The sequence below is a fragment of the Larus michahellis genome, chromosome 9 (genome assembly GCF_964199755.1).
Source record: "Larus michahellis chromosome 9, bLarMic1.1, whole genome shotgun sequence".
Taxonomy (NCBI): domain Eukaryota; kingdom Metazoa; phylum Chordata; class Aves; order Charadriiformes; family Laridae; genus Larus; species Larus michahellis.
The window spans coordinates 20,561,952-20,580,126 of NC_133904.1; the positions used below are offsets into that span (position 1 = coordinate 20,561,952).

At 38.0% G+C, this 18,175-nt stretch overlaps 1 protein-coding gene across 1 annotated transcript in view; it reads right to left on the reverse strand.

Moving 5' to 3' along the window:
* The window catches only part of ETFA (electron transfer flavoprotein subunit alpha), a 32,456-nt gene extending 14,514 nt beyond the window's left edge, over positions 1-17,942 (reverse strand). Inside the window, exons 1-9 of the mRNA XM_074599773.1 lie at positions 17,814-17,942; positions 10,530-10,679; positions 8,649-8,730; positions 8,465-8,547; positions 6,836-6,935; positions 5,502-5,612; positions 4,177-4,278; positions 3,288-3,356; positions 2,153-2,235 (exon numbers count right to left, since the gene is read on the reverse strand). Of these exons, the coding sequence (XP_074455874.1) occupies positions 2,153-2,235; positions 3,288-3,356; positions 4,177-4,278; positions 5,502-5,612; positions 6,836-6,935; positions 8,465-8,547; positions 8,649-8,730; positions 10,530-10,679; positions 17,814-17,852 (819 nt within the window). The 5' untranslated portion in view covers positions 17,853-17,942. The remainder of the gene's footprint in view (positions 1-2,152; positions 2,236-3,287; positions 3,357-4,176; positions 4,279-5,501; positions 5,613-6,835; positions 6,936-8,464; positions 8,548-8,648; positions 8,731-10,529; positions 10,680-17,813) is intronic.
* Between the last annotated feature and the right edge of the window lie 233 nt (positions 17,943-18,175).

Below are 18,175 nucleotides of genomic sequence, written 5' to 3' on the forward strand. Positions count from 1 at the left end.
ACAATCCTCTAGAAGATGACAATGATGACACTGATGTGATCCTATGATGTGGCTGTATGTTCTTATGACTTTCACATGTTGCTATGAGCAATCTGTGGCAAGTTATAGCACTATATCTTCATCAAAAACTAGTCTTTTTTGTTTCAACATAATTGTTTATATGCCCTTGACTCTGGAAAGAATGTTCATTGTTGAGCCTTGAGACACACAAACCAGAGCTGAGCTGTCTTCAAATTAGCATTTTCCACTTCATTAATGGATATTTGGGTAGTGAAGTACTAAGGATGGTCAGTCCCATCTCATGCCCTTTCAAAATATGCAGTTAAATGACACTCAGCTTACTCCCTGGTTTTCAAACGTTTGGGTACGCAACAACCAGCTAAAGATTGCCTCCTTACGACAATCAACTCTGCCTTCTTCGGAACCTGCAATTACCATGTATGTTGCAGTTGCAATTACTGAATTAGTGTTGATCAGCTTGCTGAGACCTATAGCTGTAATATATTGGACCTTTTGTCTACTGTGTGATCAAAAGAAAGTGTGTTATATTTAAACACAAATGTTCCCTTAGCAAAGAGGAAGTACTATGCTGAGGGCTACAGTTGTCCTGCACTATGTCCGAAAAAAAAATATACTGTGCACAAAAGAAAGACATCACCAGAAAGAAGAGTTTGGGTTGCATTTATAATCTCTAAAGCCTCACAATTTCCTTGCATAGCAGAGCTTAGTATCACTGCTATCAAGATTTTGGAAGGACACAATACGCAACCAGATGGACCTTAAGTCTTATCAAAGAATTTCTCAGAAGCAGTTGGTTATCGTATAGATTTACACGTTAAACACTAGTGTGCCTAGAAATAGCTCCACTTAGCCCTCCACAGCTACCATCAGAAGGCCTCTGATGAGGACTTAAAAAAAATAAAGCAGTAAACATCCTTATCCACATTTCGAGACAGAAGAACTCAGAAGCACAAAGCATCTTATTCAAGAAAACCCAGCAGGCAGAACTGACAACAGACTCTAGGAATCTGTACATGTACAGCTTTTTAGTATCATTGAAATTATTGCAATTTGGTAAATGCAGCAGTTAAAACATGACAAGTTTCCCTACTAAGTTCTAGCTCACTCTCCCTTTTTGGTCTCATTAAACCATTAACAAGTAAAAAGTTCCTCTTTGGTGCCTTCTGTTGCCATAGACACTCATCAAAGAGAACTGCTTACTGAAAGGTGGATTGTTTACTCAATTACGTAGCTCAAAGTATGCATCTGACAGACTGCCATACCTGCCCATGTTCTCAGTCACAATTCCATACTCACATCCATGAACATTGCATCTCAGTACATCCCAGTGCACACTCTGCCCCACACTGAGATGAGCTACATTTGTACCTTCTTATTTACAAAGGCTCAATGTGGTTTATCTGTCTACTGCTTTCCCCATGTTACCCCAGGTCATAAGGAATAATGGAAGTAGTCTCAGATTTCTACACGACGGAAAGGCACCTCCCTAGATCCAAAAAGACACAGGGATAGAAATCAGTCCCCTGTGATATCAAGATGCATAGCAGGAAATATGTGCAGCAGGTTATTTCCCAACATTTAGGCCACTCAGAGTACGCCCTTCTTGATATTTCACTCTAGCAGCCCACCTGTAGATTATTTCTCTCTCAAGTTTCTTGCATTTTCATCTCTTACAAAAATTTTGCAATCATAATGCAATAATCTAGTTACAGTTACCACAGCTTTAAAAAAAAAAATCACCTGTAAAAAACAAACTTTCCAGAGATCATGCCACATGTCAATATAATGTCAAGCTTATGTTGGCAATGACATCTTTTACCATATCAATGATGGCTCTTAGAAAACTAAAAAAGGTTCAGCGCAGGTGACCATGAAAAAACCCAGCATGCAAAACCTCTGACAAAACTGTCTGCAGAACGCTTCCAATTGACCCAAAGTAGAGATTTATATCACAGCTTGCTGCTGTAGTTTTGCAAACACATGGTCAAGTGACAGTATCACAACGGGCACACTAAGATTTTCCTGTTAGGCTCAGTATTAAGCCTTTGCCCATTTCTAAGCATTTGCTTTGAAGGAAAATGCATGCTAGAAAACTTTGCAGCTCTTTTATGAAAGATATTTCCATACTTACTGGTGCTACTATTTTGCCCGTCTGTCCAACTTGCATGTCATTAGGAACAAAGCCAGCATCAACAGCTGCACGGGAAGCTCCAACTAGTTGAAAGAAAATATTTCCAGTGTTTTCTTTTAAAATATTAGCAAGCCAAATTTCTATCACCATAAAAGCACGTGGATTTTACTGAAGAGTCCCATACTTTAAGGGCACGTATTTAGAAACTTCCCTCTTAAAAGCTCTTATAGTAATCCCTCTCTATACCACTGGCTGAAACTTCCAAATACTAAGTGCTAATGCACTTCATAAGCAACAGGAAATCCTTACTCCCAGCAGCAAAAGGCCATATATTAAAACCCAAGGATTTCAGTCTGGCGTATTTCCATTATTTTCTCTTGTCGCTTTGTAAAAAGAAGATTTTCCCATAAATGTCTTCCCATAATGTTCCTCCACGTTTGAACAGAACACATGTGCCATCTTATACTGCTGTGGAGCTCAAAAGTCAGGCATTGTAAGGAAAAATATCAAAGTAAACTTGAAAACGCCACATGGGCATTTAGTTAGTGAAGCCACCAATTTAAAAACAAAGCCATTCACGTAACACTATAAATTCATTATTACACATGAAATCTAAAACTAATGTAGTTAAAAATGTTAATGGAAACAGTTCTTCCTCCTTCCCCAACCTTTACTTAAAATATTTTGCTGAAACTCTGTACATGGTAAGTTTTCTCCTATTAATACAAAAGCATAGCAAAAATACAAAGCCACTCAAACTACAAGAACTGCGAAAGGGATTCTGTAAAGTAGTATATAAGGACATACAAAGAAAATATCATCTCTTCAAAGTGAGCCAAGACCATTTTTTAATTTATACAACTTCAATTTTTGTTTGTGAGCTTAACTTCTGGAGACTTGAGGAGGACAGGGAATATTACAGTTTAGTATTTTTTGCTTCATACATGGGCATTTAAATACACAGTTGACCCCAATGACAAGACAAAACTTTATCTATCACTAAACTAACAGGATTTTAAGAATTTATTTGATAGAGACATGAGAATAAAAGACTTAAGATGAACATCATTTTTAATGTGACCTTTTTAAATTATAATAACCAGGGTTAAAAAAAGAGAATGAAAACAAGCTTTACCTGCAGCATGCAACTGATCTGCAAGATCATATAACAACTTGAAATTTTCACCACTCTTCAAGCCTCTCCCTTAAAAGTTAAGAACAAGGAAAGATAAAGAAAGAAGAACATAATGTGCTTTAAGATTTTTTTATTGCCTACATAAACTTTCTGTATGAGTATTTGCATTTGCAAAGGCACAAACATATGCCTGCATAGGGTATTTCTGGACATATTACTAAATAGAATTCACTATTTGGAGGATTTAGCTTTTGTCTTTGTGATTAATATTATTATTTCATATGTATAAACCACTCTGTCTGCTTTACTTCCTGCACACTGCACCATCAAGATCATTCTCTGAAATCAAGGAAACGGGATTTTTTACTAATTTGTGCTCCCTCTGCTGGCTTTAGGTACAAAACTCTGTAGTGGGATAACTACGGAATGACTTTTTAGCCGTAAGCATACAGTAAAAATCACAGTCCATCACTTTATACCTGAAAGCAGAATACAAACATAATGATTTTTAAAATCATTAAAGCCATTACATAATAATGTTTGGACTGCCTGTAATGATTAGCAATAATTTTAAACATAACAGATTTGGATCTAAACCCACTACATATTGCTACAATTTTAGAGACTCACGAAATATGACAATATTCTCAAAAAGCCTACTAGCATATGTTAAACTCATGTTTTGCCTCTTAACACAACATACATGTTGGGTGCGTCACCACTGGCCCCTATGCCGTATCTCAGAATTACATCATAATTTTTTCTTAACGTATCACATTATAATATATATATAACATTATAACATATATGTTCTGCTACAGATACTATTTAATCAAGATGTACCATTACTTAAATGTAACATAACATAGTTTTAGTATTATCTACTTACCACCCGATACAACCACTTTTGCACTAGTAAGCTCTGGTCGATCGCTTTTTGTCAACTTCTGCTCAATCCATTCAGACAGGCCAACAGGCGGTGGAGGGGTTACTGCATTCATCAGATGAAGAAAAACATCCCCAAGAAAAAGGATAAATGGTGTATTTTCAACCTTTTAAATCTAAGCTTAAATTTAATGCAAAAGTTCACTCTATAACCAATTCTACCAAAGATTTTAGCTACTCTCTGTAATTGCTCTGTGGCTCTGATTTACAAGCCTCTTTTCGTTAGTTGTGTTTAAGTAACCTATAGTACAAGCTGCACTAAAATGAAGGCCTGATGTATAAGTAATACAGTGATATCAACCCAGCATACTAAGTGTGGTTCTTATTAAGACAGGCAAACAAGCCAATTAAGTGGTGCAAAGACAATGCAATACGCTAATCTTAAGCATCAAGTAGCATTTGTTTCCTAACATCCACAGACGTTAGGAACTAGAGGATGGTTCAGGGGCAGGCACTAAGCCATCCAGAGAAATACCAGGACTGGAACACACACACAGCACATTACTAATGATTGCCTTTGCTGGATTTACAGCAAAAAAGAGTAAGGTGATCAAACACTGGAAGAGGTTGCCCAGATTGGTTGTGAAGTCTCCATCTGTGGACATACGGAAGGCCTGTGGACACAGTCCTTGGCAACCTGCTCCAGGGGGGATGGACTAGATGGTCTTAAGAAGTCATTTCCAACCTCAACCATTTTGTGATTCTGTGACCGGATTTATCTATTACCAAAGCTACACTGGCTTCATTAAAATAATAATTTAAACTCATTTAGTTAAAACTGATCTAAAACAACAACTAAGCGTTCTCAAATCAATTTAAACTGCTACTAATTCAGCTAGACACTGTAATGACCTGTCTTAATTGAAATACGACCCATTAAACCAAAACTGTGGACAGCCACCCACTTTTATTTTTGCACCCATCTTGCTTTGAAAGCCAATCTGGCTATTCGAACAGCTGTAACTTTAAATAAGGAAAAGTTTCAAGATTGTGGTGGCAGAGCCTTAAGCAGCGAGTGAAATGAGCGCACAGATTTCAGCACAGATAATCTCCATTTCTGGTCAAGGAAGTAGCAAGTGAGCAGATAATCCACATCTTCCCTTACCAGACATCACTAAAACGTGCCCGTATTTACCCATATTAAAAGCATAAAGCTCTGATTATGACAATCAGTTTGCATTGACAAATACTTCTGCAAAACATCACTGTGCAGTGAACAAAACTTAACTCTATTACACGAAACAACAAAATATGAGAACAAATACTCACACTTTTCTAAACTGGCACTACCACCACTTGTTGGTGCGGCCTCAAAAGAAGTTCCCCGTATGGTAAATACTTTAATCGGTTCATCGCATTGCACAGTGCAAAGAATATTTCCTAAAAAAAAAGAAAAGGGTCACGTTACATTTTTAAAGAAGATAATATCAGACATACTATGCCTTTTAAAAAACAAATGAAACTAACACCAGAAAGACATCAGCAGTTCTACTAGAATAGGCAACATTCAGAAAGTTACTTTTCAAAATTGCAGTTTTAGATGACTAAAACTTGAAACCTACGCACTTAGTAAATGTAGCCTACAAATATTTTAACTTACTTTTTAGCTCCATATTTCTGAAGTATGCTAACAAATCCTCTATTTTTAAAGGATACAGAGCATTTAAATCATCTCTTATGAAAGAGCTTTTAAATTTCAGAAGGGGGGGGAAAACCCCAACTTTGAAAGTGTCATCCTTAAACATAAAGAGTGTCTATAATTCAAAGTAGGTCTTTTCTCCTGTTGCATGAATTCATCAGAACAGAAGACAACGAGGCCTGCCCCAAGTATCCGCGGGATCATGTTTCTCTCAATAATATATAACATAAGGTATCTACTTCACACTGGAGGCGGCAAGGAACAGAGAAAAATGCTGCAACACCAGCTAATCATAAACAAAGTCACCTTGAAACTGTGAATTACTGGGAAGCAACTTAAAAGTGCAACACAAAACCGCATTCTGGTAACGTAACTCGAAATGTAATACTACGTTGGTACATGTGGTACAATCTTGTACAGTAAAATTAAGAAACAAAAGCTAATAAGCCCATATCTAAATTAAAACATGGTGTCAGACAAGCATTAGAGAAACAAGACTGAAAAAAGAATTGCAAATAAAGTCAATTAAATATTATAAAGAATTAGTTCAATGTCTTCATAATTAGGAAAAATAACCCTGCAGTATCTTAAATCAGAACTAATGCAAGTCATATTAAATAAAGCTGGACAATTAACTTAATGTCTTATGTTTTACAAAATCTGATCAGAAGTACATTAACAAAGAAATGCAGTATGTATAAAGGACATCACCAAATTCTACTAATTAAAGTGCTAGACCTGGTTTCTAAATGATGGTAGCAAAGTTCTTGGGATTACTTGCTTTCCCACACACGGAGCATCATGTCCATCCCCAGGTTTCATTTTTATGAACCACAGCGATTCAGATTGTAAAGTGAAAATCCCTATCGTATTGCAAGGTTCTAACCACAGGATTATGTAGAAAAGTTATCAATATTGGGTCCTTTATTGCACAAATACCACATAACCTTTTGTGATTACCCACCTGCATAGATAGTTCTCACAAAAGTGTCTGGTGATTGAATTTCAATAATGTCAGAAACAGGGGCAACATCAAGCTTGCCAGCCACTCTGGGAATAAGATTCTAGAAGTGAAAGATGAAAAGTTAGCAAAGGAGATGCTAAGAAAATGCACATGGTCAGCAAAAGAATGCAGGCTGTCCTGATTTTAACTTCATATAATACTGTCTGTAAGTAAAGTGGCACATACAACTGTTAAGATTTTTGTAGGGCTACTCATATAGCTTTAGCAGCCAAATAAAATCCCATTATTCTAATAACATTAGACATTTTATGAGGCTTACTGTAAGTAAACCCTTAATTCGATATCTTAAATTGGGAGGCTTATTTGCTTCAATAGTTTAAAACTGAATATAGATGCAATTTACTCAGAAAATTGACAATTATGGATTGCTGAGCTCTTAGCACTTCAAGGAAAAAAAAAGCATTTTTGGAAGCTAGTTACCAGAGATAATAGGCAAAAAACTCGTGCACTCTCCACCCAAAAGCCAAAAAAACATTATTTTAAAAATTAATATTAAAATCTATATTCTCCTGCTCTGAAATTGACTCTAAAAAATTACATAGCACCTTTAGGAATGGGAAGGAGGATAAAATGAGCAACATGTATCATGAAGAAATTAATGACAGCAAGAGCTTTGCTTCCTTTTTGTCCCCCTCCTAATCTGATACAACACAGTGCCCAGTTCTGAAATCTTTACTCACATTAAGTACTCAAAAATGGAATGGTAAGCTTTAAAACAAAATCTATTACCCTTTACTAAGACATTGCAGATCAAAAAAGAAAAAGAAAAAACAAAACAAAAATCCACCCCTAAGACTTGAGGTATGTAAAGATTTCTCTTAGCAAAATTTTAAGTATACGGACTGACATTGATTGTAAGTGAAAGTAGTCAGATGGAAGGCTGATGTCATTATTCATCCCGCACCGGCAACATTTCTGAAGTATCCTTTTTCTCTAATTTAGCTGCACCACAACATTGACCAGATTGTTAGTGCTGAGGCTCTCTGCATACTTAAAAACACACTCCTTAACAAACAAGTTTTTAAAAACTGTATTTTCATTAATAAACATCTTTGCTAGGACGTGGATCTGTGTTATTTTATTATTATTATTATTCTGTCTTTACATGTAAATGTAATGTCTTTTACAGACATTTCAATTTACATGACTTTCATCATAGACGCAATTCCCCCCCCAAAAAAAGAATTTGCTTACAATAGGTCTGCACATTTCATTTCAGCATGCAAATCTCAGTTTACTGTACTTTTCCTTACAATTTTCATTATGCTTTCAGATCGCTTAATCTATTTTGTGTTATTGTACATTTTGCCTTGTGTACGTAGAACTAGCTGGTTACCACTAAGTATTTCTTCTATACTGTTCCTTTGTCAAGTCAGCCCATAATAAAACTCAGACATGAATCAGCGTTTCTAACTAATGACCTCTTAAGCAAACTACTATAACATTTTTCAAAAACTCAAACCAGTCGATGGCTGACCTCTCTCAGGCATTTGATTCACGCTCTTTACTTACAACAGCGTCTCTGTCTCTTTTCTACAAGAAAATTTTGATGCACTTTGATTTACTTACCTTCCCAAAGGCAGATGCTCCAGCACAAATGTGGGTGTAATTAAATTTTTTATGAGTTTCCAAAATCAAGGGAGTCAGCTCCTCTGAGGACAAAAATATATTGCTCAATATTTACAACTATCTTATTTTAAATCACAAATATAAATACCATTTCTTTTGCTTAATAGGTAAGAACTACTCTCACCTGCTAGAAATCCCTTGTATGCATCATGCTGAGCCACAAGAACTTTTGCAACACCCTGAACTTTGCTGACTTCTTGTCCTACCTATGATTACAAATGAATTATTATTAGTTTGTATTGTAACAGGCACCACAAACAAATAAAAAGAGAGAGTCCCTGCTGCAAAGAGCTGACAGATTAGAGATCAGTTAAAACTGGAACACAAAAGCATGTGAATTTCAAGATTAGAATGGAACAAAATGCAGATCTTCCAACTCACAGCATCGTGCCTTACGGGATAATGAAAATGAATTTTGTGAATAAGAAAACTACAAAGCAAATCAGACACGGGAAAGCTTGCCTCCTGTACGCAGGATTACACAATGATCTCATGATTTATTACAACAGTTGATAACAATCACACTTGAGGATTATTGCTCGGTATTCTGATACAATCAGCAAGAAACGAATCCTACCTTCTTTTAAATCAGTCAATATCTACCGCACAAGCATACAATGCAAATACAAATGTACAGCGATGTTATGATCTTTGTCCACATTTTAGGAGCAATCCTTTGTTTGCAGCGGACTCTCTGCCTACTGATGTGATGTATATTTTCAGTTCTTTATTTATGCATTTTTTTTCTTTAAATTTGCAGAAGTGAAGTTTAAATGATAAAAGGGTTGTTGCAGATCAGAGAAAAGACGACTGACAGCAGTGTCTGGAGACCACATGCATCACCCCAGAACTAGCGTAGTTCTACTGAGTTTGCTGAGTATCAGTTTACCCTCAAAAATTAACAAGAGGAAATAAACAAAAATTCCCTAATAGCTGCTATAGAATATTTGTTTGAGTAACTGGCTTTTTTGCCCTATCAATACAGAAACTTTAAAAAAAACCCACAACCTTCATTTTTTGTAAAGTACTTTTTCCCAGCATGACATACATTGCCAAACAGACACCCTATACTTAGTATTAAACATCATTCCCAATCACTTTTCTACTATGCAAGTGCCAAAGAATAAGGAAACTCAAAGACAGACATATCAGGCAATTTTTTTAAAAAAATTTTGTTTACATTTTCTTGGCTTCCACGTCTCTACCTCGACTACCTGTGTCTTAGTTTAGAATAGCCACTGAGGTTTCTCCACCTATTTGTGAATTAGCTACCATTAAGTATGCCTCCTGCATGAGATACTACATATTGCTTTCAGAATAACAATTCATAAGCAATAGCCTACTATGAAAAATATTAGGCATAATTATTTGTACTTTTACTGTTCACACAAGAGTATATCATGCTAGAATAAAAGTGTCACTAATGTACTAACTATATTGTCTCTAGATCTTGCACATAAAAATTAGACTAACAATACAACAGCTAACATACAAGAAACTTTTTTAGACGTGAGCTGTATGACAAAGTCAAGAACCACTAATTTCAGAATTTTAGGTTGCAAACACACTCTCACTCTGCTACTAGTAGTTGACTAGCAAAAGCAAGGTGCTCAGAAGCCCTATTTGTCACAGTGCTGTTTCAGTTCTGCTGGTTTCCATTTGGACGAGTGCAAGCTTCTTTCCAAGTTCTTAGCACTGCAGTATTTGTCTTTCAGACTTTACAGGGAAATATTGTTTTAAGAGTTAATTGTCCTTTAGTCCTACAAAAATTGCTTGCTTAAGCTTCTAACAACTGATATTGATATTCTCCCATGTGAAATGAAATCTATACCCATATTTTCAACTTCAGAAGAGAAGCAGTTCAAGTGCAGGACATTTCCGGCAGATTAGCAATTCCTGGCACAGTTCCTCTTCACTACAGATTATTTTTCAGGCTGACCAAGATGCATCAAGTATTGTTTCACCGCGTTCATTATTTCATTCACAGAAAAACAGCATTTCCTACCTTGTCACAGCTGGTACCAGCTACTAAACAAGAAACTTCGCCTCCAAGACGTTTTGCAGCAGTGATAGCATTTAGTGTAATGGGTGTAAGAGTCTCATTGTTATGTTCTGCTATGACTAATGTACTCTGAAACCTCCGGAGCAGCGATGCCTTTAAAAAACAGAAAGAGAGATAGAGAGGAGTTTGATACTTAGCATTCAAGTAAAAAACTGTTCCCAAGAACATCCAATGCTTTACAGAAAGTTATCAATTATACAGACTGTAACACACTGCTGTCAAACAAAATAGGCTAAATTTAGATAATTTTTATTAGGTAGGCAGAAAAAATAAGGTGCTAAAAAGGTATAAACTTGCTTGACTTCAGCATATTTATAACATGCTCTGTTTAAACTAAAATCTCCACAAGAAAATACTGAACAATATTAAGAAAAACATTTAATACATTATATTTAGGCTCAGCTGATCAACTTAACTAAGTACCGTAAAAAGTGAAGATCAGACCAGCAAGACTAAGACACAAGGAAACCAATGGTAGCAAATAGATATTTACTTGTTGGGGTTTTTTGATTTTTTTTTTTGTTTTGGGTTTTGGTTTTTTGTTTGGTTGGGGGTTTTTTTGATTTTTATTTTTTTTTTACTATAGGTTTTAGCCAAAATCTAGCTACAAAACACACTTTTTTAATTAGTTATGCATAAAGCCAAAATTGCATGCAGTGGTAGGATGACAAGCAGCAAGGGCTCACAGCCTGAAATCACACTAATAGAACTGTTGATAAACATCAAGATTATTTTTTTCTATTTTCCTGTACATTTGACACTTGACCACTTAGTCTACCACAATTTAATGATCCTTAAATAATATTTTTGACCAATTCACCGTCCACACAGACTTTAACTTCTAAAGCAAAAATGAAAGAAAAAAAGAGGGAGGGGGAAAAACAGAAAAGAATTGCCATGAAACCAAACCAAAATATTCTAAGCTCTGAGACTTTCCTCTCTAATTTTCAGGTGAACCTGGAAAAAGTGCTATACCTCCGAGACTAATATTAGGGTAGGGAAAGGGTTTGGGGTGAAACAGAATATTATCCTTCAAGTCTTTGTTTATCCTACATAAAGGATTCAGACTCGTGTTATGATCAATGTAATATGTAACACATGGAAAACAAAATATATTCATTAATAAGACCAAGGCACAAACACTAACACAATGCTAAAGACTGCACAGCCAATACTACTTTTTCAAACATATATTCTGACCCCATCTCCCCTCACACCAAATATGCACTTAACCACCACTTAAACTAGAAAAAAAAGTTTCAGGAAGTCTGAGCGGCTAAAATTTGGATATGGACTTCAACCACACAAAGTCTACCTACTAAACTTCACAAAGAGGAAGCAAATCCCGAGGACTTCCCCGAAGCTAATCACAGTGTAAAAATATAAATGCAAAGATAAGTTTTTGCAGAATCAGGATCCTAATTTTTCATTTTGATTAAAACAATAAGGATTCTTGTAGAAGTGCTCTGCATTTCATCTTTTATGCTTAAGGTTACTTGTTATGATTAAAGAGTCTAAGATCATTTGAAGCCAATTGCCAGTAACAAAATATTTATTGCCAATATAGATCAGACACCGTATTTTTGATTATGTTTCACACATCATTTGCAATAAAAGTTATGAGATTTTAGTCACCGTTTGAAGAATAAATCCATGCTTTTGTGGCAAAAAGCCCACTTTTCCAATGATTTATAGTCATGTCACAGGGTAAAGTGGACCATGCTCCCAAAAGATTCGAAGTTTTCAAATTTCCAAAGGGAGCCGCATGCATTTTAAACACGCACTCAATTCTGACTATATTATGATCTTTTCCCTAAATAAGTACTGCACCACCAGAGAAGCTATACATCATTCTGCCAAACAATTCTAGACTAAACTGAGAAATAATTTTTTTAGCCAAGAAGAGTAAGAGCAATGGACATTGCTTAAGCAGACTGCATATTACATCACTAACTAGGTGTTACTTCTAAACTGATAATCACACATTTTATATTTGCGGGAACTGCACACTAGAAGGCCACTTTATGGCTACATGCATGACTTTTCTGAAGGCATTTCTGACAAGACCAGATTTAAAATAAAAGTCACATTCTAGATCTTGGGTAAAAACCCTGGACGACAAATAAGATTCCTATGTGAATCTGAATTTTAATATACTAACAAATGTAAACTCTTTTTTTTTAACAAACAAAACAAAAACAAACTGACTTTTGTTTTTTGTAACAAAGATTCTGCAGTAAAACCAGAGGGTAATTCATCCAGCCACATACGATCCTGGAAACTGAGACTCTGCAATGAGTCAACGGAGAGGACACGTAGTTATTTTAATGAAGGAACTTGACCAGCTGCACGTGTGCTAGAACAGCCCATTATTTCACTGACATGATTTCTCCCCCTGTACTTGGGCAGGATGTCTAGTTTCAAGCCTAGATAAAATAGGAAGATTGAGTATAACCCTAACCAGCTGACAGCAAGGATAAAAAGACAAGAAATAAGACAGGCAGAACCACCAAACTATTGAAAACAATGCCTTGAGAGGGAACAGCACTCAGCGCTTGTGCCACAGAAGGTTCCTGGTGCAAACTAAGCTCTGGAAAATCAGGCTATCCAAAGAAATAAATTACAATTAAACATCCTACCAACTTGGGCAATTGGGTGGCTTCTCAAGCACGCCAGTAAGTTATGAACACATCTGCCAGCAACCAGTAGAACTGGAAATTTGCATCACTGAGGTTTAGATATAAATTGAAGCTAGGCACCTATGCTCCCTCTACAGCAGAAACATCTAAGCTTCCTCTCTGGTGGACAGCGATTCAGTTTATACTAAAATAAACATTTATGAAGGAAAAATGTCTGGAGTTTCCAGTTCCTCCCCCCAGCATTTTCTGTAGAGCAAACCTGACTAAAAGTTGGTAAGATTAACCTAGATGCGCAGTGTACCAAAGTACCAAAGGATTCGCTGAATCTATTGTCTCAAGTTTCCCCAAAGCATCTTTTTGCTTCCCACTTGAGAAACTCAGCAATGTTTTCCAAGCAGAATGTGAAAAAATTAGGTATGAGATCTGAATTTCTAGACTTCAGACAAAATAACTGAGACTACTCACTGCTACTGTCCCAGTCAAACATTAGAAATCTGGACATGCCCAGCACCTGTACGCAGATAAACCCATGCATGAGGCCAACATCCAAAGTACTCATTCAATTTGCACAGGTGATCTGCTCTTCACAGCAACGCCAACACAAACTGAATGTACGTTGGTCTTTCAGCATGTAGACAGGTCACCTGATCAGCACACAAGCAGGCCCAGCACTTCTTAAGTACGGATTTGCTGCTTGTATGCTACAAAACATATGTATTAACAGCTGGAAAATTCCAGACAAGAGTGTTATAAACTTTGCTTGCTGCTTGGTGAGACTGGGGAGCAGACAGGTATTAATGGCCTCTACAGTCAAGAGCTGCCTGCCTGCAGCCTGCCCCTTGTAAGGCAGGAATTATGAAATCGGCTCTGTAAGTAACACATGTGGCAGACATGGGAACAAAAGGTGGGACAGGCAAAAAGCCTTTCCAGTAAATGCAAGAGCTCCAGCAGGTGTATTCTACATCGCCCCATACTCCAAACATGCATCAATATGAACTAGGCTGTTAGAAACTTCACCCAGGAAACTGAAGTTTGCTTCCCAAACTCCTCAGAGGAACCACTGGAAGTTTTGGGAACTAAACCAAACTAGAAATTCGCAAGGCAAAAGCACCTAACAACCGGACCCACAAAGGTATCTCTAGAGCTGATTTTCTTAGCTGTAAAAGCAAACTGGCCAGAAATAAAAATTTTAGAACTGCTTAATAGGAATTATGGATCTCATAGAAATCCATTACCTCTGGGCAAAACTCCCAAGAACTGACTCCAGGAGCTAGGAATTACGGTATTACTAAAGATAATGTTCCTATACAACAAAACAATGCCTAAGTCTATTAATAGACAGTCTTGTAGCTGCAAAACTTAATAAAAAAAAAAAAAGAAGAAAAATATTTGGGAAGCTCAGGGAGAGGAGGGCACTCTAGCAATAAAGCTTATACTTCTCCTAGAACCTCTGCACAGATCTGGCTACAGAAGAGGTCTAAGCGACAGCAATTTAACTCCAGAATACACTAACTAGAAAAACAACACTAAAGGCACCTGAACTGAAAAAGAGCTATAACTGCAGCAAAAAACAGCAAAAGAAATAAAGCATTCATAATAAGGATTTATTTAGGAAACACGGTAAAGACTTAAAATTACAAAGGAATTGAAGCAGCAATAGAAAGATGAAATACAGAATGAACTTTCTGAGATATATCCCACGCAAGCCATGAATAAAAAACAAAGCAACAAAGCTGCTTTGAAATACAGACCCTACTGAAAGTGAACTCAAGGTAAATGAACACATTTTAAAAGTTAATAGTCTGAGATTATCAATAGCGACTGAAGGATACATACAAAGTATTCCTGAAGAGTACAAATGTAGCCCAGTACTTCCTGAGAAAGGTGTGTTTCAGCCTATTAAACCTATTTATCTGAGTTATCTCAGGCTAAAAAATCAAAAAAAACCCCCACACATGCATCATGAGATACAGATGACTGAAATAAAATCCACCATTTTCAGAAACACCAAGAAATTGAAAACTCTGAACAAATCCACAGGAACTCAAAGACTCAACAGCTATGAAAAGTGGGTCCCCCCAAAACACTGTAAAGACAAAATGAGAATACCTGTTCAATATCACTAAAAATTAAACAATTTCACTTTATTCAAAAGCTATTATATGGTAAAATACTACACTACAAAGTGAGAAAGAAAACCTGTCAGTTAAGACCACTTTTAGCTGAAGGTCTCCAACAGCTTCCTAAGAACATAACTATTATTTTGTTTAAGCCAACTCTAAAGCAACTCTTGCCTCCAAAAAAAACATACTGCAGAAGCAAATGCACCTTTTACTCTATCTGGGCCTTTAAAACAACAGCAGAACCCTGAAAATCAAATACAAAGCAAAACAGTTTTCTTACAAAACAGCCACAACGTCCTTCACTCTTTCACTCTGTTGCTAGGGCTTTTTGAGCAACCATGGAGGTCAAAGTGAGGGAGACCAATCTCTGATTAATTTATGACTTCAAACAGTCAAGTCTAGCACTGCTTGCCCTTCATGAATAGCCTTAGGATAAACTCTAACTTCAACACAGGTTGAGTAACAACTGGATACAAAATTAAAGGCATTGGTATTATATCCACCTACAACCAACTTGGCCCCAAGCTGCTGGGTAGCATCATATAAGAAAAAAGAAAAAAAAAACCCAACACTGTGAACAAGCAAATAGGCAGACACTTGCTTATCTGATAAAACTGATTAAAAAAACAGAGAATGTTAAGGGAATATATTAATCGTTCGTTGCTCTATAAAGGTAGGAATGCATGACCTCAAAATGTCACTTAACTAAAAGTCTGCATGACAATCCTGATGATCGCGATTTCATATCATTACAGGTTTTGAAGGGACCTCAGGAGCTCATACAAAGCTCTCCTCCATTAGATGCAAAGCAATCATATTGATGTTATTTCCAACATATCTGTCTAGCTTATTGTTAGTGCATTCCAGTGATGAAGACTCCTAGGTAACCCACTCCAAAACCTTGCTATACTTTCAACTATAAAGGATTTCTTAATGTCTATCTTGAATCTTCATAGCTATCTTAAATAGCTTTCTTGCAATTTAAGCCAACTGTTATTATTTCATCATCCATGGACTGGTGAAATGGCTTATTCCCACCTCTGCCCCAATTTTTTGTGTACTTGCAGTCACATATTCCTCCTCAGTGCTCCCATCTTTAAGTCATGCAACTCCAGCCTTTCCTTGTTGCTCATACCTTACAGGTCTCTTGCATCCTATTTTTCTCTAGACTCTTGAACTGCATGAGCATTAGCAGTGCTGAACTGGAGTTTGCTTCACTTCTCTGGCAGACTACATTGTTACCCACACACTGAAGATGCACACAATGTTTTATTAGCTTTATTTTATAAATTTATGAGTTTAGATGCAGATAGCTGATAACCAAGGAGCCCACCTCATGTTTCCAGGAGAGTAAACTGAATTGTGCAGTGATCATGAGAGTAAAGTATTATTTACACAGTGGTACCATATGTTCTAGGAGCTCCAAAGATCATCAAGACCTTTGCTCTGCAAAGCCTACAGCCTAACAATAACTGAAAGATGCCCGTGACTACAACAGTTATCAATTTTAGAGTAACTAAATCATGTGTCCTCATCTACCTTTGCTCTTCTTTTAAGCCATTCTTAGTACCCGACACTGATGAATATATCCGTAGCTACAATTTTAGAACTGGAATATCTGTAAAAGCCTTGGAGAGCTCAAAAACTTGCTAGACTTAAAGCTCTTTTAGAAGGGCTATTTACACACAGTTTTAGTGGAGGGAGTGTCTGCGTGCTATGAGATCGAACAGATATTCAGGGACATTTCATGAATCATCTACTCCAACTAACCTTGAGTTCACCTAGTCGTTAAATTTGGTAACAGCCACCATGACACATCAAGCAGCAAACAGCCTTCAAAAGCCCAGCACTCCTCACAGCTGAACAATATGAAGGTCAATATGGAAAAGCAACAAGCATTTCACATTAGCTTCAGTCCACAGGTTGTGAGGGTTAAATCAATCACATTTCTGCACAGCTGAGTTCGTGTGACCGAGAAACGCTGTGTTAACCTCTTAAAGCCCCAGAAAACCTCTCCTTTAGCCAAAAATTTCTGTGTAACACTGTTAGAGTTTGCAATAACAACTTCAAGAGTCTTTTCAGCTGTAAGGAAAGTACTCAGTTCCTCAACTGGTGCAGACGAGGGGGGATGACAGCGAGCACTCTGAGAAAGTTATGACAACGATCCTCAACTCCTGCCTGCAATGAGCACTGAAAGGGCCCCTTAAACACCCGGCATCCCCTCAGAAACTTTATTTGTAACAGCCACAGCGCAGCAGGGAAGCGGAGTCCAGCGGAGGAGTTCGGCCTGTTCCCCCCCCGGCCTCGGACACCCCCTCAGCCACCGCCGCCGGGCGGGCCGACGGCGGAGCTCGGCGCCGCGCCACCTCTGCCCCCCGGGCGGGGGGCCCACACGGCCGGGGCGGAGGGAAGGCAACCGACCCCCTCGGCCCCCTCCCCGCCGCCCCCGGCCCGCCCGCACTCACCGCCCGCCTCAGGCGCTGCGCCGACACCACCCGCAACATGGTTCCGCCGCACGGGCCGCGCGCCGCTCTCGCGAGAGCCGCGCCACACCCCGCCGCCTCATTGGGCGGAGCGGCGGGCCAATGGGCGGCCGGGGAGGCTGCCCCCCTCCCCGCCTGCCCAGCCCTCGCCGCTCCGCCGCCGAGGCAGGGGCGCGCGGTGCAGAGAAGGGCAGGCACGCGGAGGCAGAGCAAGAATTGCTGAAAATATTGAGTTTATGAGCTGTGGGTTTCAAGGTCTCAGTCTTTTTGAGCTCGCCAGGTGCGGGGATGAGAAGGAGCGAGATCCCCAGCACTTGACCCAAACTGCCCACAGGGTTATTTCA